Raw genomic sequence first — 24,227 nt, 5'->3', positions numbered from 1 at the left:
CTGATCCAGCCCTGTCCCCGTGCTGCAGCGCTCGCAGATCAGCTACAAGTGCAACATGGTGCTGCGTCCCATCCCGGAGCTGCTGGAGGACACCTCCAACCACCTTTCCATCGCCGTGCCGCGCCACCTCAAGGAGTCCCCGGCGCTGTCATCCTCCTCAGACTCGGATGACCTGGACGAGCTGCCCTTCATCCCCATGCCGCACCAGGTGGAGTTCTCCGGCTCCCGCATGTCCCTCAACGAGATCCCCACGGACGACGAGACTCCCGGGCCGCCCGAGGGCCCGAGGCAGGAGGTGGCCGTGCCAGGGGACGGCTCCGCCATGGAGTGGCAGAGCGAGGGCGCGGGGAAGCCCGGGGTGGCCCTGGGGAAGAGGCCGAGGGCTGCAGGGCCACGGCGGCCGTGCGCAGAGGCAGAGGCACCCGGCTCCTCCGACGAGGAAGCCCCCGAGGCCCAGAAGCGGACGGAGTACCCCCGCAAGGCCATGAGGAAGGGCTCCAGCCTGGAGTCCCCAGAGAGCGCCCGCAGGGGCGAGCTGAAGCGGGGCGGCTCGGCCGACAGCGCCCTGCTGCTGGGGCAGCCCCCGGGGGCCGAGGAGGGGGCTGAGGTGGGCCGGGAGCCCCGCCGAGCCCTGGCCAAGGCGGCCTCCATGGAGCTGCCGCGGCGCCGGGGGGGTGAGGAGGAGCACGCCCAGCGCCTGGAGCTGATGCGCCAGCGCCTGCTGCGGGGCGGCCCCGCCGACGGCAAGGTCAGCGGCTTGCGGGGTCCCCTCCTGGAGACGCTGGGGGTCAGCCCCGACAAGAAGGGGCTGCGGCCGCCCCGCATGGAGCAGCTGGCACCGGCGGGGCCGCGGCTGGTGAGGGCAGCCTCCAGCGAGGCCGCCTCGTCGCAGCATCTGCCTGCGGAGCGCGTCCTGCAGAAGAGCAGCTCCTTCAGCCAGGGCGACGCCGAGCCCGTCGTCCGGCACCGCCGCTCCGGCGCGCCCCTGGAGATCCCGGTGGCCCACGCGGAGGCCCAGCGGCTCAAGGAGTCCCCGTCGCTCTCGGCGCTCTCTGATGCCCGGCCCCAGGCACCGGAGGCCACCTTACCCCGGCCCCCCGCGGCCAAGGCTGCCCAAGAGAAGAGGCGAGTCCCCGAGGAGCGGGGCCAGCCCCCTGCCAAAGCATCCACCACCGCTGCAGGGAAGAAGCCGGCAGCCGCGGGGCAGGAGGAGAAGGCAACCACCAAGGCTGAAGCCACCAGAGCCGGTGGGGAGGGGGCTGCCAGGGTGAGAGCAGCCACCCCAAAGCAGCCCACAGGCCCTGGCACCCGGGCCCCCAAGGCATCCTCCTACGCCGAGGTCATGCAAGCCATGGGAGCCACGCGAGGCGGGGAGACGGCCACCGAGGAGACCCCGCAGCCCCCAGCTGCTGCCCCTGCCCCTACCCCTGCCCCTGCTGAGCCCCCCACGCCAGCACCAGCAGAGAAGAAGGAGCCAAAGGCCAGCGGCTCCTCCAGCTCCCTGCTCATCGAGGACATCGACTCGGAGGAGGTGTTCGAGGCCAAGTTCAAGCGGAGCCGCGAGTCGTCACTCAGTCGTGGGCTGAAGCTCCTCACCCGCTCGCGCTCCGAGGACCGGCACTTGGCCAGCCCCGCGGCGCACGACGAGGGCATCTACCGGCCCACACCAGCCGGCGTGCCCCTGGAGCTGCGCAGGAGCCAGCCCGATGGCTTGGCGGAGAAGTCCCAGCCCGGCGGCTTGGCGGCGAAGTCCAAGTCGGTGCAGGACCTGCACGAGGTGCAGAAGGACAGCGGCTTCCTCCGCAGGATGTCCGTGCTCCTCAAGCGCACGCCGCCTGCCGAGAGGAGGAAGAGCAAAGGGGAGGAAGGGGGTGGCGAGACCCCGACCCGCGGGCGCCGCTTCTCCTGGAGCCTGGGTCTGGGCAGCTCCAAGGAGCGCAGGGACTCGGAGAGCCTCCGCTCGGAGCCGGGGGGCGGCGGGGAGAGCGAGTCGCCGGTGGTGGCGGTGCGCAGGAAGATCAGCGCCACCATGGAGCGCGTGTCCTCGCGGCTCCGCAGCCTGTCGGACGAGCGGCCGGAGGACGAGGAGCCGGGGGAGCCCGGGCAGCGGCGGCCCTCCCTGCTGCGCCGCTCCATTTCCGAGGGCGACAGCCTGCGGCGGGTGGGCGTCGCGGCGCAGGACCAGGTGGGCCCCCCCCCGGCACCGGCGCCCTCCTCCGAGTCCCTGCGCTCGGAGGGCAGCACCCGCTCCTCCGCCTCCAACAAAGGTGAGCTGGGGGACGACGGCACCGCCGGGGCGGCCGGGGCTGTCCCCAAGCCCCCTCCTGAGCCGCCCCCTGTCCTCGTCCCTGCAGGCGAGGGGCAGAAGCGGTCGCGCTGGGAGCGCTGGGGGCTGTCCCGGGCTAAGAAGGAGAAGATGTCCTCGCAGCCCAGCATCCCCTCCAGCCTGCTGCGGGAGGAGGGCTCGGCAGCCGGCCGGCAGCACGCACCCAGCGAGTCGGGTAGGCACGGCCAGGGCGCGGGGTGTGGGGGGCTCCCCGCTGGCACCCCACAGTCCTTACCCTGTCCCCCCGCCCCGCAGACTTCCCCCCCGTTTTCCACATCAAGCTGAAGGACCAGGTGCTGCTGGAGGGCGACGCGCTCACCCTCTGCTGCCTGCCCGCCGGCAGCCCGACCCCCAGGATCGTCTGGATGAAAGGTGGGGGGCTGCTGCCGGGGTGCCGGGCCGCTGGGTGCCGGGGGGGCCGCGGTGGCATCGCTCTCCTCTGCTCCCCCGGCAGACAAGCGCTCGCTGCAGCCGGACAGCGCGCTGAACATCGTCTCCTGCAAGGACGGCCGCCAGATGCTCACCATCGCCAAGGTCTCCAGGAAGGATGCGGGGCTGTATGAGTGCGCAGCCGCCAACACCCTGGGCACAGCCATCAGCTCCTGCACGCTGGCGGTGGCACGTAAGGATGTGGGGGGGGACCTCGGGGGACAGGGCATGCACCAGGCGCTGGGGATCGCCTGCTCCGGCTGCTGGGGGCTGGCTCTGGCAGGAGGGACACGCTTGGGCACTGCTGCTCGCCTGGTGGCACAGCCCCGGGGCTGGGGACGCACCGGGGCAGGGCACTCGGTCTCTGCTCTCCACCTGGGGCTTTCGAGGGGGCCACGCTGCTGTTGCACAGGCATCTCCCCGTGGGTCCCAGCCTGCCCTGTCTGTCCCCCGGCAGGGCTCCCCGGGCGGCCGGGCACCCCGGAGATCGCCCAGAAGTACAAGAACACGGTGCTGGTGCTGTGGAAGCCCGCAGAGAGCAAAGCCCCCTGCACCTACACGCTGGAGCGCCGGCTGGAGGGTACGTGGCCAGTAAAAGAGTGGCCACATGCTGCTTGGGGACACCCCCTGGCTGGGCTACAAGCCTTGCCCTTGCATGGATGGGTGCTGGGGGCCTGGGGAAGGGTCCTGGGCGGGGACAGGAGGCTGTGCCCTGCCTCACCAGCTCCCTGAGCCTCACCGTGCCTCCGTGCCGGCAGGGGAGCACGAGTGGAAGCTGGTCAGCACCGGCATCACCGACTGCTACTTCAACGTGACGGAGCTGCCCCCCGGCAGCACCCCCAAATTTCGGGTGGCCTGTGTCAACAAGGCCGGGCAGGGTCCCTTCAGCACCCCGTCGGGCAAGGTGCACCTGGAGGCAGCAGGTGAGCAGAAGCCCCTCCCGCGGGGCAGCACCCACAGCGAGCTCAGGGACGTGGGGCTGGCTGTGGGGCTGCAGCCCCTGCTGCCTGCACCCCGCTCCTGGCTCACGGCTCCCCTTCCTCCCTGCAGATTCCCGAGCTACCCCGGCCAAGGACATCGCCGTCCCTGTCCCCGACAAGGTGGCCTCCAGCCGCTCGACCCAAACCCCCCAGGCACAGCTGGAGCCCCCGGCCGCGGGGCTGCCCCCCACCACGCCGCCCCGCAAGCACAAGGCAGTGCTGCAGCAGCCCGAGCGCCCACCGCAGGCTGGCGTCCCCGGGGGGCCGCGGCCAGACCCCGAGCTGCCGCCCAACATCACCGTCTGCGAGCCCCCAGAGCTGGTGTTCACCCCCCCTCGGACTGCCGCCGTGCCCCAGGCCAGCTCCCCTGCCCGGGGCTCCCCCACGGACACGTCCACCCCCGCCTCGCCCACCCAGGGCTCCCCCCAGCCCCGGGCACCCTCCCCATCCAAATCCTCCCCTGCTCCCCCCACGTCGACCACCTCCAACGCTGCTCCCCCCAGGAAGATGCCCCCCTACATGGTCACCTCCTTCGTCTCCATGCCCCCCGCCTCGCCCCCTGCCCAGGAGACCCCCACCTCTGCCCCGTCCTCCAAGGAGCCCCCGGCTGACAGCGGGGCCCCCGACGGCACGGCGCTGCGGCAGGGCGTCCCCCAGAAGCCGTACACCTTCCTGGATGAGAAGGCGAGGTGAGGATACGTGGGATGGGGTGCTGTGATGGGGTGACCCCAAAACATCCTGCCTGGGGGGCTGAGCATTGCCCGGTGCTGCAGGGGCCGCTTCGGGGTGATCCGGCTGTGCAAGGAGAACGCCACGGGGAAGCACTTCATAGCCAAGATCGTGCCCTACGAGGCGGAGAGGAAGCAGAGCGTGCTGCAGGAGTATGAGATCCTGAAGGCGCTGCACCACGAGCGCATCATGGCCCTGCACGAGGCGTACATCACCCCCCGCTACCTGGTGCTCATCTGCGAGAACTGCGCCGGCAAGGAAATCCTCTACAGCATTGTGGACAGGTCCCGGCGGGCGGGCAGGGGGGGCACCGGGGTTTGGGGACCGGCCTGGGGACCCTGCTCACGTCCCCGAAACCCGCAGGTTTCGCTACTCGGAGGACGACGTGGTGAGCTACGTGCTGCAGCTGCTGCAGGGCCTCGAGTACCTGCACGGCCGCCGCATCGTGCACCTCGACATCAAGCCCGATAACGTCGTCGTCTCGGGCATGAACGCCCTCAAGATCATCGATTTCGGCAGCGCCCAGACCTACAACCCCCTGGTGCTGCGGCAGCTGGGCCGGCGCGTGGGCACGCTGGAGTACATGTGTGAGTGGGGCAGGGGGACGGGGCACAGCCCGGGGGGCTTTGGGGAGGCTGGGGGGTCTTTGGGGAGCTGGGGGTGTCTGGTTTTGTTTTTTTTTTAGGGTTTCTGGGCTCTGTTGGGGTATGGGGGTGCTGGAGGGCGGAAGGAGGGGTGCTGTGGGTAGGGGGTGCTGGGTTGGCCCCCCCATACACGTGCCAGATTTGCTCCCTTGCAGCGCCGGAGGTGGTGAAGGGCGACCCGGTGGGCTCTGCTGCGGATGTCTGGGGTGTCGGCGTCCTCACCTACATCATGTAAGAGAAGGGCTGCACCTGGGGTGTGCCGAGCAGGGCTCGGTGCCACAGGGGACACCGGGCTGGGGGGACGCTGCAGCCCCGCAGACCCTCCCCAGCCAGACCCCTTTACGGGGGTGTGGGTGCGGGGTGCCCTCCCTCGGCTGCACCCCGTCCCGTGCCACCTCCTCCCTCCCTCCCTCGCAGGCTGAGCGGGCGGTCGCCGTTCTTCGAGCTGGACCCCATTGAGACGGAGAACCGCATCCTGGCGGGGCGCTTTGACGCCTTCAAGCTGTACCCCAACGTCTCGCAGAGCGCTGCCCTCTTCATCCGCAAGGTCCTCACCGTCCACCCCTGGTGAGTGCCTGCTCCTGGAGAGGGCCAGGACCCCCTGGGGCCGGGGCTGGAGCGCTGGCATTCAGTTTTGGGATGCCGTGGGGCACCGAGGTGGTGGTGGGCACCCCGTAACCCCTGACTGTGCACCACCCCTGCGCCAGGAGCCGCCCCACGGTGAAGGACTGCTTCGCCAACGCCTGGCTCCAGGACGCCTACCTGATGAAGCTGCGCCGCCAGACCCTCACCTTCACCACCAACCGCCTGAAGGAGTTCCTGGTGGAGCACCAGCGGCGCCGCGGCGAGGCCGTCACCAAGCACAAGGTCTTACTCCGCTCCTACCAGGGCGGCCAGCCGCCGGGGCCGCAGTAACCGCGAGGGGCGAGGAGCCAGAGGAACATTCCAGGGGCCGCGGGACGGGGCGGCCGAGGAGCCGGGAGGAGCCCACGGACCCCACGTGCCGGGGACGCTGGCGGGGCAGGACGGGGAAGGGGACGGGGACAGGCGGCGACTCTTTAGGTGGAGACGACGGAGAGGGAAAACGGAGCCCCAGCGGGGGCCGGGCAGCAATGCTGGGATGGATGGATGGATGGAGAACGTGTCAGAGGGTTGGGGGAGGACGGCATGGGGACGGGATGCGGATGAGGAGCTCGGAGAGCCGCCAGCACGCCAGCCAGCCTGGGCCATGCAGTCGGTGGGGTCTGGCCCCACAACATGGGTCCTGCCGCAGCTCAGCCGCGTGCCTTACACCACAACCCGCGGCTCCCACCGGCCACAAGCACAGGGGGCGAGGGGCACATGCCCCCCGGCACAGACTGAGGGTGCCCGGCAGTGCCCAAGGAGGGGGCTGTGCAGAGAGGGGCCAGCCTCCAGCACGGCCCTGTGGGTCTGCAGCCCGGGACCCACGCCGGTGCCTTCCCCGGGGCTGCGTGCCACCCCCGGCAGCCCCGTGCCACGCACACTCCTGCGCCTGCTCAGGCCCACGCTGCTCGTGCTCCCTGGGGGCACCCTGAGCGGGTGGAGATGCTCACCCACGCGCCTGCTCCTGCAAAGCCCCCCCCGGCACCCCCTGCAGCACCTCCCGCCCCGCAGCGCGCTCACGCACGGCCCCACACGTGCCTTGCTGAGCCACGCACCCCCTTGCACACGCGTGCCCTTGCACACGCACACACGCCACCCGCACCGGGGCCGTGCGGGGTGCTCCGTGATCCGCACCCCTCCCTGCCCGGCCCCCCTTCGCCTCCCCTGGGTGCCCCGCTGCGGGTCGGGGGCAGCATTTGGGCACCGCCTTCCAGCTGCTGCTGTAGCGCTCGGGCTTTATTTATTGACCTGGGGGAGAAGGCTGCTGCCCCGGCTCTGCCCCCGTCCCCGCGCCTGCCCCCGCCTCTCCGCCGGGCTCCGGCGTCGCCACCGTCCCCGTGGCCTGGAGCAAGCGAGGTGCCAGAGCAGCAATAAAGGCCCTGAGCAGCCCGTTCCTGTCTCCGTGGTGTTACTGGGGGGGGGGTGAGCCGTGGGCGTGCAAGGTGTGGGGAGTGTGGGAAGTGGGGATGGGGTGGGCTGGGATGAGGACAGGGGTAGAAACAGTGGTGATGGGGGGTGGCCCCATGCACCTGGCTGCACACACAGCCCTAAAGCGTGCACCGTAACACACACGCGTGTGCAAGGGCACAGATAAAGAGATGCTCGTGCAAAGGTGCACGCGCAGCTGCACACCTGGGCGTGTGTGCAGGCACGAGGGCTGGTGCCCAGGCACTACCTCATGCCCTCAGCACCATCCCATCCCCAGACGTGTGTTTGCACACCCACACACCCCCCCACACGCGCGTTCCCGTCCAGCGGGGCGCGCCCTGCAGCCGTGGCGCGCCCCAAGCCCCGCCCACCCCCCGAGGCCACGCCCCCCGCGGCGCGCCGGCGGGCTCCGGGTGACGCGTCCTGGCCACGTGTGCGGAAGCCCCGGGTGGCACCGGGCGGGCCGTGCCGGGCAGCGATGCCGCTCAAGGCCGTGATCCTCATCGGGGGCCCGCAGAAGGGTGAGTGCCGGGGGGCTGCGGGGGGATAGGGGCTCGGCTCGGCCCCGCTGACCGCCCTGCCCGGCCCTGCCCGCAGGCACCCGGTTCCGGCCGCTGTCGTTCGAGGTGCCCAAGCCGCTGTTCCCCGTGGCCGGAGTGCCCATGGTGCAGCACCACATCGAGGCGTGCGCCAGGGTACGGGGGGTAAAAGGGAAGGGGGGAGGCTCAGGAGGAAATGGGAGGGGTCAAGGGGAAAGGGGGGAGCTGGGGGGGAAGGGGGTGTCAGGGGGAAAGGAGGGGGGCTGGGGAGAAATTAGGAGGTTTGGGGGAAAAGGGGGGTGTTAGGGGAAGGGGAAGTGTTGGGAGAAATGGGGGGTCAGGGGGAAATAAGGGGGTTCAAGGGGAAAGTAGGAGGTTGGGGGAAAAGGGTGGTGTCAGGGAAAATGGGGGACCTAGGGGGTAAGGGAGGGGGAAGGGGGAAAGGGGAGGCTGGGGGTAAATTAGGAGGTTGGGAGGAAAGTGGGGGTGTCGGGGGAAATTGGGGACCTGGGGGGTAACAGGGTGTCAGGGAGAAATTAGGAGGTTGGGGAGAAAATGGGGGTGTCAGGGGAAATGGGGAGCCGGGGGGTAAGGGGGTGTCGGGTCCCAGCGCTGCCCCCCCGCTGTGCCCCAGGTGCCGGGCATGAAGGAGATCCTGCTGCTGGGCTTCTACCAGCCCCACGAGGCCCTCAGCCGCTTCCTGGTGGCGGCGCAGCAGGAGTTCAAGATCCCCATCAGGTGGGTGCCCGCCTGCCCCGCTCCCTGCCACCTTCCCTGGCTGCTTCCCCCTCTCAGCCCCCTTCCCCTCGTCCCCCCGCCCGCAGGTACCTCCAGGAGTACGCGGCGCTGGGCACGGCGGGGGGCATCTACCACTTCCGAGACCAGATCCTGTCGGGCGGCGCCGAGGCTTTCTTCGTGCTGAACGCGGACGTGTGCTCCGAGTTCCCCTTGCAGGAGATGCTGGAGTTCGGGCAGCGGCACGGGGCCGCGCACAGCTTCGTCATCCTGGGCACCACGGTGAGCTGGGAGCGGGGCTGGGCGCTGCGTGCCTCTGCCCTGGGTGCAAACTCCAGCGCTCAGCCAGCCTCGCCCCGCAGGCCAACAGGACGCAGGCGCTGAACTACGGCTGCATCGTGGCCAACGCTGACACGCAGGAGGTAGCTGAGGGGCAGGGGGTGGGCGGTGGGGGCCACGTGGTGCTGGGCCCCAGCCCTCACCTCTCCCCCTTGCCAGGTGCAGCACTACGTGGAGAAGCCCAGCACGTTCGTCAGCGAGGTGATCAACTGCGGCGTCTACCTGTTCACGCCTGCCATCTTCCAGCACATCGGCGAGGTCTTCCAGCGGCAGCAGCAGGAGCTAGCGCTGTGAGAGCCCCCCCGCCCCTGCCCCTGCCCCTGCCCCGCGTCCCTCCCACCCCCCCGCTCCCCGGGGCTGCAGCGGCACGCTCATCCTCCATTCTTTCTCTATCTTCTCTCCTCCTCTGCCATCACTCACTTGTTTCCTGGTCCTGCACCAGCTGTCCTTACCTTGGGTAAGTCCGTCCCGTCCCTCTGTGTCTGCGCTGGCTGCTGTCTGTGCTGCCCTGCCCGGCCCTGCGGCGTGCTTCCCTCCTCCTCCCGCTGCAGCCCTGCCAGGCTGTCCCCTCTGTGTCTCCTGGCCAGCTTGAGGCTCCCCTTCTCCCTCCCTGTCCTCCCACCCCATCCTCATGCAGCGCTGTGCAAGGGGCCGAGGGAGCAGTTCAGCAGGGAGCGTTCTGCTTCCCCTCCATCCCTTTCACCCTGCAAGCACCCGGCTGTGCAGCGAGGGCAGGACCCCGCATATTTCCTCCTACCCGGGCCAGGTGCAGCTCTTGCACCACCCGCTTCTGGCCCCGAGCTTGTTTCAGCTGGCAGAGCGGCTCCAGCCCTGCCTTTGGGACAAAGTGCACGGCCAGGAAGGAGTCTGGGGAGAGCCCCGTGGCCAAGGAGCCCCTCAGTTTGGGGTGGGGGGGGTCCCTGGCTGGGGCGGGGGGCTGACGGTGCTCTCGCCTGCAGAGAGGAGAGCTCCAACGGCTGGCAGCGCGCCGAGGTGATCCGGCTGGAGCAGGACGTCTTCACCGCGCTGGCCGGCAGGGGCAAGCTCTACGTCTACAAAACCGACGGCTTCTGGAGCCAGATCAAATCGGCTGGGTACGGGCGGGGGCTGCGTTCGGACCCTCCTCAGCCCCGAGGGCCCCGCAGCCACAAGAACAGCCTCGCTTTCTGTCCCCCAGCTCTGCTATCTACGCCAGCCGCCTCTACCTCAACCAGTACAGCAAAACCCACCCCGAAAGGCTGGCCCAGAACAAACCCGGAGGCCCCATCATCCGAGGTACCCCCTGCCATCCCCCAAGGGCCCTGGGAGCTGCCCCGAGGAGGAAGGGCACCCACGGGGCGCGTCCTGCCCCGCTCACACAGCCCTGACCCCCTCCCCGCGTTGCAGGGAACGTCTACATCCACCCCACGGCCTCCATCGACAGCACGGCAGTGGTGAGTGCCGGGGGGCCCCGCGGGGCTGAGGGCGCCGTTTCCTGAGCTCATCGCCTCCCTCTGCCCCCGCAGCTGGGCCCCAACGTCTCCATCGGGGAGGGGGTGACGGTGGGAGCCGGCGTGCGTGTGCGCGAGTCCATCGTGCTGCACGGGGCCACGCTGCACGTAAGTAGGGCTCACCCCGGGGAGGGGGCGTCCCCCCCAGCGCCTCGCTGCCCCTCTCTCACCCCATCACCGCTCCCTGCTGCCCCCCAGGACCACACCTGCGTCCTCAATACCATCGTGGGCTGGGACAGCACCATCGGGCGCTGGGCGCGGGTGGAAGGGACGCCCAGCGACCCCAACCCCAACGACCCCTACGCCAAGATAGACAGCGAGAGCCTCTTCAGGGACGGCCGCCTCACGCCGTCCATCACCATCCTGGGTGAGTCCCAGCTGCAGCCTGGTTTCTGCAGGACGGGGCAGGGTCTGCTCCCCTCTTACCGCCCCCCCGGCGCTGTCCCCGCAGGCTGCAGCGTCACCATCCCCGCCGAGGTGGTTATTCTCAACTCCATCGTCCTCCCTCACAAGGAGCTGAGCCGCAGCTGCAAGAACCAGATCATCCTCTGAGGTGGCTGCCTGCTGGGCTGGGGTGGCCTCTGCCACCTCTGTCACCTCCCGGGGGGTCCCAGCGCCCCGGGGGCGGGTGAGGAGCCCCCTGCCAGTGCCTGGTTCCTGCTCCCGACAGACATTAAAGCTGGTGAGCATCAGCCTCGCTTGCTGCTTCTCTCGGAGCACAGGGATTTGGGTGAGACGTGGGGACAGCACGTGGCTCAGGCGCCAGGCCAGCTGCTGCCAGGGGAGCTCCTGCTGCCTGCGGGGTCTCCGGCCCTGAGCTTCGGGTGCCTCTGTACCGAGGGGCAGTACCCACGGGGGCTTGGTACCCCGTGCCAGGCTGCCCCCCAGCCCGTGTCTCCAGTTCTTGGGAAGGTCTTAGAGTCATGGAATAGCCCCAGCTGGAAGGGACCCGTAAGGATCATCGAGTCCAACTCCTAAGTAGGAGTTTTGACCCATCTAAGAGGCGGGGGAGCTCTGACTGTGCCTGCTGTGCCTCCGCACCCCACCCAGCACCAGCCGGTTGCCAGACTCCCGCTGTCAGCAGCGGGATTGCAACAGCCTGAGCTGGGCTCCTGCCTCCCGGGGCAGGGACAGCAGCGCCAGGCTGCTCCCAGGGCACTGGGCAGGAGGGCTGGCAGGGGCAGGCGAGACCTTTCCCTTTCCCCCCGTCCCTTCCCCATGCTGTGCGCTCTGTGCTGAAGCCCCGGCGTGCCCCGAGCCCCTCACAGCCCCTGCTCTGCAGCAGGCACGGCATTAGGGATTCTCCATCCATCCCGCACCCCCCAGCTCGGCGGATTTGCAGCAAATCCTTGCTCCCAGCCCTGTGCATTCCCGTGCCAGCTCTGCTGTGGTCCTGGGCGGGGATTAGCTGTTCCCTGACTTTAAGCACATTAAAACTCCTTCAGTTTTGCCTCTGCCTTGGATGTGCTAATTTCCGTGCCCTCTGGTGAGCACCCCTGCGTGGAGGGAAACTGGGCCAGCAGAGCTGCTTGCTGTCAGGACCGTACTTGAATTCTCTCTCCTCCAGCTCCCACAGCTGCCTTGGCTTTTTTGGTACAGTTTTTGGGTTAGTTTCCAGCCCTGCTGCGGGGCAGACAAGCCCTCGCCCCATCCAGCTCTCCCCGCACACCTCCGCTGCGCTCCAGCTCCGTGCCGGAGGGGAGGAAGGAGTTAAAGGGGCCCCAGCCGAGGTGCCAGGAAGTCTGGAAGCGCTTAGGGTCGTCCTGCCCCAGCAGCTCTGATTACTCGGAGGCCAACATCTGGGCTGACAGGGGCCCCTCGCTGCAGGGGGACCCTGCCTGTCCTCCCCCTGCCCACCCAGGCGGGTGGTGGTGCCGGGAAGGCAGAGCTGGCTGCAGGGAGGGCCGCTCACCAACCCAAAAAACCAAGCCCAATCCTGCCAGGGAGGGATGCACACCAGTCCCAGCCCGGCTGGTTTTGCTGCAAAACGTTTAATCGAAGCATTTCATACCGCCACTTAACACGAAGCAGCCCCTGAGCCCTGAGCTCAGCGCCGCAGTCCCACGCTGCTCCCTGCCACAGGCTTCCCTCCTCCTCCTCCTCCTCCTCGCTGCCAGCTCGGTCCCCGGGGAGCACAGCTACACCGGGGAGGGGAAGAACCGCCCCACCTTCCTGGGGGAGAGGAGATGAGTCAGGAGCACCAGTCCTGCCCGCCTTGGTTCCCCCAGCCCCCTCCAGCAGCACTCACGGGGGCCGTGCGGCCGTGCCCACGCAGCTCCGCAGGGCGCCGGGGAGGCAGCAGGTCCCGGGGGGGCTCAGCTGCCCCCCGTGGGGCTCCGGGGAGGTGACAGGGTGGCAGAGGGGCTCTGTGGGACAGAAGCAGATTTGGGGTTAGGGTGTCGCACCCCAGCCCTGCTGTGGGCACAGGGTGGGGGTCCTATGGGCTCACCGCGTTCACCCCCTGGGTCTGGGGCGCTGGCAGGCGTCGGCACCAGGTTCTCCTGCTCCGTCCCCACGAAGCCTCTCCAGAAGTCAGGCGGCAGGGCGAGGAGCCGAGCCACCACCTGGGCACGGAGGGATAGAGCCCAGGGCTGCTGGTGGCACCGGGGACACCGCCGGCACCCGGGGCCCCCCTCACCTTGCTCTGCCGCGGCGTGTCCTCCATGATGGCCAGCGGCGTGGGGGTGGCCGAGCTGTGCCCCACCAGCGTGGGGCCGAAGACACGGGACAGGTTGAGGATGTCCATCTTGCAGTCGGGGCTGCGCGACACCCTGCAAGAGGGGACGGGGGGAGCGTGCTGCCCGGCCCAGAGAGCCCATCCCCAGGGGATCCCATCACCACAGGGAGGTGGGCGCAGAGCCCCCGGAGCCCCTCACCTGAGCAGGTGCAGCATGAGGAAGGCCAGCGTGTCCCTGTTGGCCGGGGGCAGCTTGCCGACCACGTGCCGCAGGGCCGTGCTGCAGGCGGTCTCGTCGGGGATGTCTGCGGTGGCAGCGGGGTTTTAGCCGAGGATCGGCCCCAAACCCCACCCTGAGCCCCTGCTCGTCCCCCCGCTCACCGGCAGCCCGCAGGAAGGCCGGGTGCAGGCTGAAGGTGACCAGCGGCTCCTTGAGGCCCCGCAGGAAGTCCTTGAGCACCCCGCACACCACGTGGATGTCGGACACGTCGCCCAGGCTGGGCAGTGCGCTGCCGGCACGCAGCAGCCGCTGCTTCCACTCCCGCACCAGCGGCTCAGCACCTGGCACCCGGTACAGCCCTGCCTGGGGGAGCAGAGGGGCTCAGCCCCGAGGGGAGCACGGCCTCACCGTGCCCCCTGGTGTCACCACCCCGTCCCCTACCTCGGCCAAGCCGCGCGTCTCCACCTCGGTCACACAGTGCACCACCAGCGCCGGCACCAGCGGAGGTGTCGGGGGCGCGAAGTCAGCCAGGACACCCTGGGGAGGACAAGGAGAGGGGAGGGCAGTGCTGGACCCACACAGCCCCAGTCCCCAGCCCTACATCATGCCCTAGCCCGTGCCGCCCTCACCTCGCGGGGCCAGGCGTGCTGGTGAGGCCGGGGTCCACAGGGCCCGGGGCAGTGCAGGCGGCACTTGGTGTGCAGCAGCAGCTGGCAGCGCCGGCACTTGAGGGCGGCCTTCCCGAAACGGAGGCGGGAGCCGCAGGCACCGCAGGGCTCGGGGCGGATGACCTGGCAGGGGGGAATTTGGTCAGCACCCCCCTGAATCCCTCCTGCGTGCCCCGGGGTCAGAGGTGGGGAGGAGGCACGCACCGTTTTGGAGGTGAACTGGTGCTGGGGCTGCAGGAGGCTGGGTGGAGGGGAGGTGAAGGGGGCTGGTGCTGGCTGCCCCCCAGAGCCGCCCTCGGTGTGGCTGTCCTGCCCCGGTGCACGGCCACCCGAATCCTCACTGGTGCCCCACGCAGTGGCCGGCTCTGCAGAGAGAGGAGGCAGTGGAGGGGACCCCATAGGCAGGGGGCCACAGTCCCACCACGGTGGGAGCAAGCATCCCCCAGATCTCCTCCCTCCCCCGTGATGGCAGCACCCCCAGGCTGGTCCCACACCCCCCGCCCATGCCCCCATCCACGACCTGCACGCGTGGAGACGCGGTGTCCCTGGCGAGAGCGGCGGGGTGGCACCAGCACGGCGGGTGGGAGGCTGCCAGCAGGCTCCGGGACCTCAGCAGGAGGGGGTGCAGGGGGCACAGTCACCTGCTGATTCAGGGGGGCAGTGAGGATGTGCCCGGCTGCAGCCCCACAGCGCTCCCCATAAGCTCTGTGGTCCCGCATAGCCAGGGGTGCTGTCACCCAGGACAGAGGGACAGGGACTGTGGGGACCGAGGTGCACCCCAAGCCCTCGCAGCCCTGTGGGGCCAAAGGACGCGTCCTCCTGTCCTTCTGGCACCAGGCCCTGCATCCCCACCGCCCCCAGCCCTGCCCAGGCTGCTGGGGTCCCTACTCACGCTGCTCGGGGGTGCCACAGAGGAGCGGTGCCGCTTTGCCACCACAACAGGGCCGATCTGCGGGGCCAGGGACACACGCTGGGGACAGAGAGAGGGAGGGGGTGAAGGGTGGGCAGGGAGCCTGATTCTGACCCTTGAGGCCCCCATCATCCACACACCAAGAGCCCAAAACAGGCGCTCTCAGCCCCACGGGGTGCATCCTGTGCCCTTGCAGCACCTGCCCCACAGCCGGTACCGTGGGGGCCGTGCAGGCCAGGCCTGCAATGCAGAGGTGCGAGCGGAGCTGCGCGCAGGATGCCCGCACGTGGGGATGAATTATTGAGGAGCCCAGCTGGGCCGTGGCGCAGGGTAATGGAGTTTCTATTGATCCAGGAGGTTTGCTGCGAGACGACGCTCCCAGCCCAGCGCCAATAAATTACCCCCCCTGCCAGCCTCCTGGCAGCCCCACGCTCCCCTCCTACCTGCCTCTCCTGGGCTTTGCGCTTCAGGGCCCGCGCCACCGTCACCTCGACGTCCTGGAAGGCAGAGGGGGTGCTGGGGGCTGGCTGGGCCGCGTGGGGCAAGCAGCACCCCGGTATTTGTGCTCTGCCACAAGCAGGACAGGGAGCGGGGTCGCTCCTTACCACGTCATCCTCGGTGCGGTCGTAGCTGATGTCCGAGTGGGACAGGAGAGACTGGCACGAGTCGTCCACCGCGGATGACCTGTGGGAACAGCTGGGGCTCAGCACAACCGGGGCACCCCCAGACCCCAGCCAGCACCTGGGGCACCTCCACAGAGCCTGAGCATGCCCCGAGCCCCCCCAGCCCCTCAGAGGAGAGGGTCAGGGGATGCAGGGCCACCAGCTTTGCTCACCTCCTGCCCGGTGCCAGGGTCACCCCGAGGCGCCGGCCAGCCAGGGCTCTGAGGACGGAGCACTGCTCCCCGTTTCCCCACGGCTCCTGCATCAGCGACTCGAAGACCAGCTGGAGTTTGCGCTCCTGCAAGCCGAAACGGGGCAGCGGTGAGGCCGGCAGCCCTCGGTACCCCGCTTCACCAGCCGCCGGCCCCACCGACCTGCTTCTCCAGCTCAGCCTCCGCTCGGTGCCGCTTCTTCATCTCCACCTCCACCTGGTTGCGGGCGTGCTTCAGCTTCACCTCCAGCGCCGCCCGCTCGGCCTCGGCACGGGCCAGCTGCTCGCGGGCTCGCCGCCCGTCCTGCTCCAGCCGGCGGCATTTCTGGCGCGTCGCCTCGAAGCAGCGCACGATGCGGATGTAGTCTGGGGGCAACACGGAGCAGCACGCTGAGCGACCCCACACCCACACCCCGCGTGCCATGGGGAACCCACACCCGGGGGCCGCGCGCTCCCACCTTCCTCCAAGCTGCCGCCCAGCTCCAGCAGCTGCAGCGCCCGCTCCAGCTGGGCCAGCAGCCGCCCGCAGCGCTGCCGCAGCATCCCCGCACCGCGGCACGGGACGGGGCGCACCGGGGGGGTCCCCAGCCCCGCGGGTCGCAGGCTCCGGGCAGCGGCCGCCGCGCTCCGCCGTGCGCCCCCGGGCTGGCGCGGGCTGCAGGGGGCTGGGGGCCCCTCCCGGCCGGCCTATGTGGGCCGGGGGTCGGGGTGGAGCCCGGCCCGGCTCCGCCTCCCCCCGCCCCGACGGCTCCCGGAGCAGCGGGGCTGGGGGTGCCCCGGGCCCCCCGGGAGCGGGGAGCAGGAGGGTGCGCGCTGGGTGCGGGCTGGGGGTGCCGGGCGAGGTGGAGGTTGGAGAAAAGAGGTGTGGGGTGTCCCGGGGGGGCGGCCCCACGTTTGCCGGGGGGGATGCTGCTGGCGGTGTGGGTGCTGCGGGGAGAGCGCAGGCGATGCCCTTGGTGGGGGCGGAGGAGCGGGTGTCCTTGGCTGCCTCGCGGCGCCGCTGCGTGCTGGCACATGGCGCGTCCCCAGCCCGCTGTCCCCACGCATGCTAAGTGGCTGGTGGGGACATCGGGGTCACCCCGGCACCCAGCACCCAATACATCCTCCTGCCGCTGTGCCACCTCTCCACGTCTTGGTTGGGGGGGTGTCTGAGCCCCCCCAGGAGCAGAGAAGCCCACCGGACCTCTGGGCACGGCTGGGCCTGCCGCCACCTCCAGCTGTGCCGGCGAGGGGCACCCGGAGCCCCCAGCCTGCGGGGCTCCTGGCCAGGGCCATGTCCTGCAGATGGAGCCACCTCCCTGCTGCAAAGCCCGGCTGCTGCCCTTCCAGGCCCTGAAGGGAAGCTGTGCCCCCCAGGACCCCAGCCAAGAGGGTCCCCACACCCTCCCCGGCACAGCCCCCGGGTCCCCCCCGGCCCTGAGCCCCCGCGGGGCTCCGGGTGGGTTGGTGGGGCCCCGCTGAATGGCAGCCGCCCCTCCTCAGCGCCTGTCCCAACCTGCTGAAATACCGGGAATAGCAGCGGGGCTGGCGGCAGGGCTGGGCGTGCAGGGAGCCCTGCACACACACACAAACATGCACACACACACTCACACACACACTCAGATCCCCTTACGTGCACCCCCCAGCACCCCGGGACCCAGGGACTGAAAAGGACAGTGGGGACAGGGCAGGGAGCACCCCCACGTCCCAGGGATGTCCCAAAAACCACTAGCTTGGGCTAATCCTAGGCTGGAAAATCCAGGGCTTAAAGCAGACCCCCCCTCTCCAAGGGCTGATGCTCGTCAGGGTCACTCTGTGGCTGCACGGTGCTGGGGACACCAGCCAGGGCATCTCTCAACGGGGTGCTGCTGCCCTGGGAGCAGGCAGTGTGGGGACAGAGCTGTCCCAGGGCAGCCCCAGGACGGCCACCCTGTGCTGGGGAGGCGCACAGGGAGCTGAGGCTGTTTCTCCGAGAAGCTCCTTCCTCCCAAGGTTGAATATGAGTCAGGTTTTGGAGCGACTTTAATTACCGCTGGATCGATAGGCTTGGCACGGCCAAGCAAAATCCAATCCCAGCCCCAGGAGCCTTCCTGCTCAGCCCTCTGCTGCCTGGCTCCCCGACACCTGCCTCCCCGTGCCCGGCCCCACATGGCACCCATCCCGTGCACCCCAGCATCCATCCAGGCACCCCAGCACCCTTCATGCTCATCCCTAGCAGGGGACACGGGGGTGTTTGTTCCCCTGGGGGGCTTTGCCGTGGCCACCACACGGGGCAGGGAGCTGGGAAGCCCCCAGCCTCGCACACTGGGTTGCTGGGACCCCACACACCTCCCAGCCCCTTCCCCACCTCAACGCACAGGGCAGGGTCGTGGCCCTGGGGACACCCAGCCCCGGGGACAAGGGACACTGTGGGGAGCCCTTCACATGCCCACGGACGGGCAGGGGGCACCCCCCACCCCCTGCACCCGCCTGCCTGCTTCCCGGCTCGGCCAGGCGCTGCATAAATAGCTGTTTGTGTCTCCGCTCGGCCCCTGCGTGGGAAATAATATCGGCTGATGGAACATAATGCCCTGCTTCACATGTTCAATTTTATCATTTTCCGAGGCAGGCAATCTTCGTTTAAAGCTGAATGGGCTGGGGAATGTTAATGAAGCGCCGGCGCTGCTCTGCACCGCGCTTTATCTCTTCGAGAATAATTTGGGTGAGCTCGGAAATAGAGTTCCCAGTCCCAATTCAAGCGGCGGCAGCACCGCGTGCCGATAAAAGTGTAATTCCTGGCCAGCGCGTGGCCCTGAATACATGACAGCTTAACCCTTGGGGCCCCGCAGGGATGGTGCTGGGGAGCCAGAAATGCAGGCACCAAGAGCTGGAAGCTCAGACCACACAGGGCCTGCACCCATGGGTGCTCTGCCTGCTCCAGCTCCCCGCCCAGGCTGACCCCAATCCGTGCCTCCAGGTGCCACGGACGGGTGCGCCCAGGCAGCCAAGGTCCCCCAGGCCCTGGGCCACCTCACCCCGAAGGTGCTGAGATGCTCTGGCCCAGCAGATGCCAGCCCGAGGGGGCACTGAGGCCCCTCCGGGGGGTGCTATGGCCGGACCCTTCCTCCAGGAATGAGCGGGGTGGGCAGGTTTCCAGCACCGTTAATCAGGGCTGTGAGAGCCGGGATTAATGTGCACTCCAAGGCTCTCCAGTCCCAGCTGTGATCCAGCCCTCTGCTCTCAGCCAGAGCCGCCTCCACGCGCTGAATTATCAGCCTGAGTAATTAAGTGGAGAGCTTTGTTTTAACGCAGACATCTGATGCCTTCACGCCGAGAAGCACAACAACTGTCGCGGGTGTTTATGCTCCGTGCAACACATCTGGCTCGCAGGGAGGGAACCCATCGCCGCTGCTGCGCGAGGTTGGAGGGGAGGCAGCTGGGGACGGGGAGGCAGCGAGAGGAGGGCAGGCTTCACCCCGGGGCATCCCCCACTGCCCCTGGCCGCCCCGGTGCCTCTGGCAAGGTGCTGTGCTCCGGGGCTGCCCGCCAGGCAGGCGCCTGCTCCGCTGCCGCACGCGCAAGGCAGCCCGGTGTGCGGTGAGATGAGCGATAATTGCAGGCTCGGAGATAAAATGGAAATAGGACGAAGCGAAACATGGGTTTATCGGAGGTAGGTGGTGCCTGGCTCACCTGATACCTGCTGCTGATAAGGGAGCCGGGATTTGGAAGAGGAGGAATGCAGATTGCAGCTGTCTGGGCCTGCGAGGAGCAGCCAGCGTGCCACGCAGGAAATCGTTGCTGCGCGCAGATTAGGGGATTAGCACGGGCAGCAGGAGGTGGAGGGAGGCTGGTGCGGGGAGAAGCCAGGCTGCGGGGGGAGAGGAGACAGCAGGACGGGGAGACGCTGCTCCTGGCACTGCTGAGGATGCGCCTCGCTGCACAGCTTCCTCTGCAGCCCCCAAAATGAGGGGCACCAGGGGAAGCAGCTGATGCGCCAGGGACACGGCCCCGGAGCCACAGGGTGGCACTGGGCACATGGAGGTGGTGGTGGCCCCCAGGGGGCTGCAGTGGCTCTGGCCACCAGCCCCCTGCTGGGGGCCATGGGGCCGGGTCCCCAGGTGACAGCAGCGGAGCAATGCCACCGCGCTCCCCGTGTGCGCCAGGGCGGCCCCGTCCCCCTGCGAGGGCTGCCTGTCCCCGCCAACGGGAACTAATTCCACCAGATACTACATCAAACGCTTTAATAAAAGCCAGATATATCACACCTCTTGTCTCCTCTCCATCGATTCATTTAGCAATTTTACCCAAAAAAGGCAATCAAGTTGGACTGGGCAGATTTATTCTTTGTGATCTCCGCGCACATCTTTATTGCTCCCCATTCCCCTGCCCTCGAGGTCCTCAGAAGCATTTTTCTCTTAATATTTGTTCTATTATTTCACTAGGGATGAAGCTCTGTTGATGGGCAGTAATTGCCTGGACTGCCCTGCCTGCCCGTGATGAAGATTGGTACCTTACTGCCTGCCGCCTCCCCCTCCCCTGCTCTCCTGTCCTTCCTCAGCCGCGTTATTGACTGGGAAAGTTCATTAGCAACCCCCTTAATGACTGCGGCCACTCCGGCCCAGCCCATGAAGCGAACCTCTCCTGTGGTTTCCCTCGGTGGCTGGCTGCAGGAGATGCTGCAGGATGTTTTCTGCATCTCCGGGGCCACATGGGTGCTGAGCCACTTCTGAGTCCCCGCCGATGCCCTTGCTGATGGACGTTGGCCCTGCAAGGGCTGTCACAGCCCCGATTTTGGGTCCATCCCCGCAGCTCTGACCCCTCCGTCCAAGCTGTGCTGGCCGGGCAGCGCAGGGGAGGTGTGGGCAGGCTGGTCCGTGCTGCTGGGGAGTTTTCGGGGGGTCCTGGGCACGCAGGGTGCTGGAGCATCCCCCGGGCTGCCTGCCCCCAGCGCCCACAGCCTTGCGAGCCAGGCTGGCGCCGAGCCAGGCGCGATGCTGGGATTAGGCACTGCCTCCTACAAATGAGCTGTTAATTATCATAATCTGGTAATTGAGAAAAATCTAATTATGCAAAGCTAATGGATTTAGAGCTGTGCTGGGGAGCACAGGCCACGGGAACACAGCTGGGCAGGACCAGCAGCGCAGGTCCGTGAACCCCAGCGCCTGCAGAGCTCTGTGCTCTGCTCCGGGACGCGGCCGGGTGCCAGGCCAGGGCTGAGCACCCACGGGAGAGAGCCCAGGCCCTGCGCCTCCCTGCAGCTCCCCAGGTTGGGCACCACCTCCTCCCTGTGCCCAGGCATCCTCACCCTCTCTTTTCCCTGTCTGCCCTTCCTGCACCCAGTGTGGGGGCAGCCCCATGGCAGCTTTACCCCACAGGCACAGCTCAGCCCCGTGCTCCCCCTGCCAGCGAAGCCGTGCTGCTGGACCTGGCCGGGTGGATGCACGCGTGGCGAGCCTGATAGGGAAACGCAGTGCCTGATAGGGAAAGGCAGTGCCTGATAGGGAAAGGCAGTGCCTGATAGGGAAAGGCAATGCCTTTGATTAGACCAGCTGAGATGGGTCAGAGAGGGACGGCTCAGACAGGGAGATAAGCTTTTGGGCATGAAGGCGCTTCTCTCTGCGCTCACAAGCGGCTGTGCTTCCTGCAGCTGTATCGCTGGCCTAATCAAAGAGACTGCCTCTGCCTGCACGCCTCCGGGCTGAGGGATGTGGCCCCTGCACCGTGCCGGGGCTCCTGGCCTCACGGTAGCCAGCACATTGCAGTGACACGGCGGTGGTGCCACCCTCACAGCCCTGGGCTCACAGTAGCGTGACCCCACTGCAGGTTTTGGGGAGGTTGTGGGTGAGCCCAAAGGTGCAGATGTGACACGGGTGACACCAGGCACTGCAGCTCCTCGGTGTCAGCCCAGTGTCACGGCACTGTGCTCCTGCAGAGCTGGGGCTCCGGGGGACCCCGTGTGCCCACGGCCACCTCCCCACAGGGATGTTACCCCCATGCACACCCCTCTCCCAACCCCAGTGCAGCCCTGCCTGGGCACCTTCTCCACGTCCTGGCAGGGACACTCGAGGCATTTGCCCACTTCTCCCCCCCGGGGATCCCACACTAAGTGCCCGGAGATGGAGGCAGCAAGCAGGCCTGCAGCTAATTGCCCGGGCCCCCAGGGGATGTGGGCTGAGAGTGCCCCGAGCTTTCCAGGGATGCTTCATTCTCTGGCTCCGGCTGGCTAAGTACGGCTGTGGTCTCAGCACTTAGCCAGCTTCCTGCTCTCCCCGCTCGGGCAGGGCGCAGCACCACGCCGCCCGCACAGCGCTCAGACCTCCCCCGCCACCACCTCGCGCTCACACGCAGCATGTGGCCGGAGGAACCCCGCGGGCTCTCCCCGCACCCTTGGGTGCCCGCGGGGCGCCCCGTGTGCCGTGCCCACCTCGCCGAGCCGGCGGCCGAGCCCGCGGCCCCGCGGCAGCGTCCGTGCAGCCTGGAGGAGTTCGCCCGGCGCTGCACGCTGCACGGCATCCAGCACGTCCTGCGGCACCGGCGCTACACCGCCCGCAACCTGCTCTGGCTGCTGGCCTTCCTGGGCTCGCTCGGCCTCCTCGTGCACGTCTACGCCAAGTGCGTGGGCTTGTACTTCCAGTACCCCCACAGCACCCAGCTGGAGGAGGAGACGACGCGCAACAAGACCTTCCCCGCCGTCACCTTCTGCAACCTCAACCCTGCCCGCTTCTCGCGGCTCTCCGGCCACGACCTGTACTGGGCCGGGGAGCTGCTGGGGCTCCTGGACGGGGCCGGCCAGCCCCTGGCCCCCGAGGGCACGGAGAGGAGCACGCTGGCGGCCCTGCGGGGGAAGCTGGACCTGAGCGAGGAGGAGCAGAGCCGCCCCTTCCACCTGGAGGAGTTTTACGGGCGCGTGGGCCACCAGCTGGAGCTGGGCGAGATGCTGGTGTGCTGCACCTTCGGGGGCAAGGAGTGCACCAGCAGCGACTTCCAGACCGTGAGTGGTGGCGGGGGGCTTGGGGGGACGGGGAGGGGTGGGCACGGGGCACCCCGGGTGGTGGTGGCCTGGATTTGGGGATGGGACAGCAGGCAGGGGGTGGGTTTTGCAGGCACAGCCCTGGTGTGTGGCTTGGCGGGGCTGTGCAGAGCCGGGCTGGGGATGCTCGGGCAGGGCTGGGAGCTGCGGGGAGAGGCTGGGTCAGGGAGCACAGCCCCGGGATGGCTCCCCCGGGGTCAGACCCCAGCAGGGACGGGACGGGATGGGGCCTCTCCATCCTGTGCTTCCTCCACTGGGGTGCCTGCTACCGCTGTGCTGCACTCCCCGGGCTGGCAGCTGCAGCGCTGCGTGGCGGGAGGGTCCCTAATTAACCGTGACGGCTCCGCTCACTGCGCTAATGAGAACAAAGCGCTGCTGCCGCGCAGGGCCCACGGCCAGGTGTCACGCAGCTGGAGGGGGCCAGGAGGCCACTGCGGGGACACGGCCGGGCTACACCACGGTGCCACCATCGTTCACCCCGCTCTGCCTCCCCACTGGGGACAGCGGTGCCCAGATGGGAGCTGCAGGGCTCGGGCACGCGTGCTGGGGGGCAGGCAGGGCAGAGGCGATGCCCAGAGCCAGCCACCTCCTCCCCTTCTCCTCCCGGCTCCTGAGTCAACAGAGTGAGGATTACGGGGCTGTAAACAAGGGGATCAATGGTGCTGATAGGAACATTTCCTGTTAATAGCTCCGGCCTGTAAAACACAGCGGAGGGGGAGGATGGGGAGGCTCCACTTTCAGAGCCGTTAACCCTTCCCAACCGCGGTCTGGTTTTTGGGTGGCGAGGGCGAGCAGCGAGGCCGGCAGCGATGGGTGGTGGGATGGATGCCCTGCGAGGGGCCTCCAGCACGGCTGGGAGGTACCAGTGCCATGGCAGGAGGATGCTCAGCTCTGCCCAGGGGCAGACAGGGAGCTGGGGCAGCCAACCCTGCGCCCTGGGCAGGGCACACGGTGACCCCACAGCCCAGGCAGGACCCCTGCATCCCTCCGCAGGTATGGCCCGGTCACCATGCCTGCCCCGCTCGGGGCTGGCAGGTAAATGTCAGCCTATTTTTATCCATTCCCCTCCTGGGGCTGTTGTTCCTTCCATCTGGCTGAGCAGCGTTCCCTCTGTTTCCCGTCCCGCTGCGGCGCAGGGTTAATCTCCCCAAAATTACCCTTCCCTGCGTCCTGGGGGGGCCCTCCCAGGGCTGGGCAGCGTGGGACGGGCACTAATCCTCCCGAAATGAGCCGGGCTGCAGCAGCTCTCCCTGTGGCAGCGCGATGGCTCCTGCGAGCCCCACGGCACGGGGGGAGCCTGGTCCTGCACGGAGCTGAAATCCAGCCAGCAGGAGCAGGGTGCGGAGGATGGCGAGGGCTGCAGGAGGGCTTTGGGGTCGGTGAGGGTCACTCCGACCTCCCTGCCTCAGACAGCAGCGGGTATTTGAATGCTCTATTAATAGTTTTGCCCCCTTAAATTATTGATCTGAATTTACAGCCAGGGCTGCCAGCTTAACAGCGGGCCTCCTCAGGAATCAATCCTGGGCCGGATCCTGTGCAGGAGGCCGGGGGGAAAGCAGCAGGGCGAGAGCACGGCACAGGGCTGGGTGCGGGGTCCCTGGGCACCCTGCTCACCTCCCACCTCTGCT

At 68.4% G+C, this 24,227-nt stretch overlaps 3 protein-coding genes across 4 annotated transcripts in view; 2 read left to right on the top strand and 1 right to left on the bottom strand.

Annotated features, from left to right (window-relative positions):
- SPEG (striated muscle enriched protein kinase) overlaps positions 1 to 7,121 on the top strand; it is a 34,033-nt gene extending 26,912 nt beyond the window's left edge. For both annotated transcript variants that reach the window (XM_084289648.1, XM_084289647.1), the window contains exons 30-41: positions 29 to 2,267; positions 2,355 to 2,501; positions 2,582 to 2,698; positions 2,781 to 2,948; positions 3,213 to 3,335; positions 3,514 to 3,678; positions 3,806 to 4,424; positions 4,509 to 4,748; positions 4,828 to 5,051; positions 5,264 to 5,339; positions 5,526 to 5,675; positions 5,816 to 7,121. In XM_084289648.1, the coding sequence (XP_084145774.1) occupies positions 29 to 2,267; positions 2,355 to 2,501; positions 2,582 to 2,698; positions 2,781 to 2,948; positions 3,213 to 3,335; positions 3,514 to 3,678; positions 3,806 to 4,424; positions 4,509 to 4,748; positions 4,828 to 5,051; positions 5,264 to 5,339; positions 5,526 to 5,675; positions 5,816 to 6,023 (4,476 nt within the window). In that variant the 3' untranslated portion in view covers positions 6,024 to 7,121. The remainder of the gene's footprint in view (positions 1 to 28; positions 2,268 to 2,354; positions 2,502 to 2,581; positions 2,699 to 2,780; positions 2,949 to 3,212; positions 3,336 to 3,513; positions 3,679 to 3,805; positions 4,425 to 4,508; positions 4,749 to 4,827; positions 5,052 to 5,263; positions 5,340 to 5,525; positions 5,676 to 5,815) is intronic.
- Positions 7,122 to 7,586: 465 nt separating this feature from the next.
- Positions 7,587 to 11,697, top strand: GMPPA (GDP-mannose pyrophosphorylase A). Its single transcript, XM_084288926.1, has 13 exons — positions 7,587 to 7,681; positions 7,758 to 7,855; positions 8,334 to 8,437; positions 8,524 to 8,716; positions 8,797 to 8,856; positions 8,933 to 9,063; positions 9,216 to 9,230; positions 9,733 to 9,867; positions 9,951 to 10,048; positions 10,160 to 10,206; positions 10,279 to 10,371; positions 10,462 to 10,630; positions 10,715 to 11,697. The coding sequence occupies exons 1-13, from the start codon at positions 7,639 to 7,641 to the stop codon at positions 10,813 to 10,815; spliced, it is 1,287 nt and encodes a 428-aa protein (XP_084145052.1). The 5' UTR covers positions 7,587 to 7,638; the 3' UTR covers positions 10,816 to 11,697.
- An 810-nt stretch (positions 11,698 to 12,507) lies between these two features.
- LOC311211097 (rac GTPase-activating protein 1-like) lies at positions 12,508 to 16,154 on the bottom strand (the record flags this gene model as incomplete). Its single annotated transcript, XM_084289615.1, has 15 exons — positions 12,508 to 12,629; positions 12,713 to 12,827; positions 12,902 to 13,034; positions 13,140 to 13,245; positions 13,322 to 13,523; positions 13,602 to 13,697; positions 13,790 to 13,951; positions 14,033 to 14,220; positions 14,346 to 14,469; positions 14,721 to 14,798; positions 15,182 to 15,235; positions 15,344 to 15,422; positions 15,574 to 15,698; positions 15,775 to 15,977; positions 16,070 to 16,154. 15 exons carry the CDS (start codon positions 16,152 to 16,154, stop codon positions 12,508 to 12,510), a joined length of 1,872 nt encoding a protein of 623 aa, XP_084145741.1.
- Between the last annotated feature and the right edge of the window lie 8,073 nt (positions 16,155 to 24,227).

Source organism: Netta rufina, assembly GCF_964035555.1.
Source record: "Netta rufina genome assembly, chromosome: 6".
Taxonomy (NCBI): domain Eukaryota; kingdom Metazoa; phylum Chordata; class Aves; order Anseriformes; family Anatidae; genus Netta; species Netta rufina.
The sequence above is the reverse complement of the archived record's forward strand: the minus strand, read 5'-3'. Positions and strand labels throughout refer to the sequence as shown.

What these genes read in the sequence shown, in the direction of transcription:
- GMPPA (XM_084288926.1), top strand. Translation starts at nt 7,639, where the DNA reads ATGCCGCTCAAGGCCGTGATCCTCATCGGGGGCCCGCAGAAGG. An exon ending in ACATCGAGGCGTGCGCCAGG is followed by an intron (nt 7,856 to 8,333) that starts GTACGGGGGGTA and finishes GCTGTGCCCCAG; the next exon opens with GTGCCGGGCATGAAGGAGAT. An exon ending in TGCACGGGGCCACGCTGCAC is followed by an intron (nt 10,372 to 10,461) that starts GTAAGTAGGGCT and finishes GCTGCCCCCCAG; the next exon opens with GACCACACCTGCGTCCTCAA.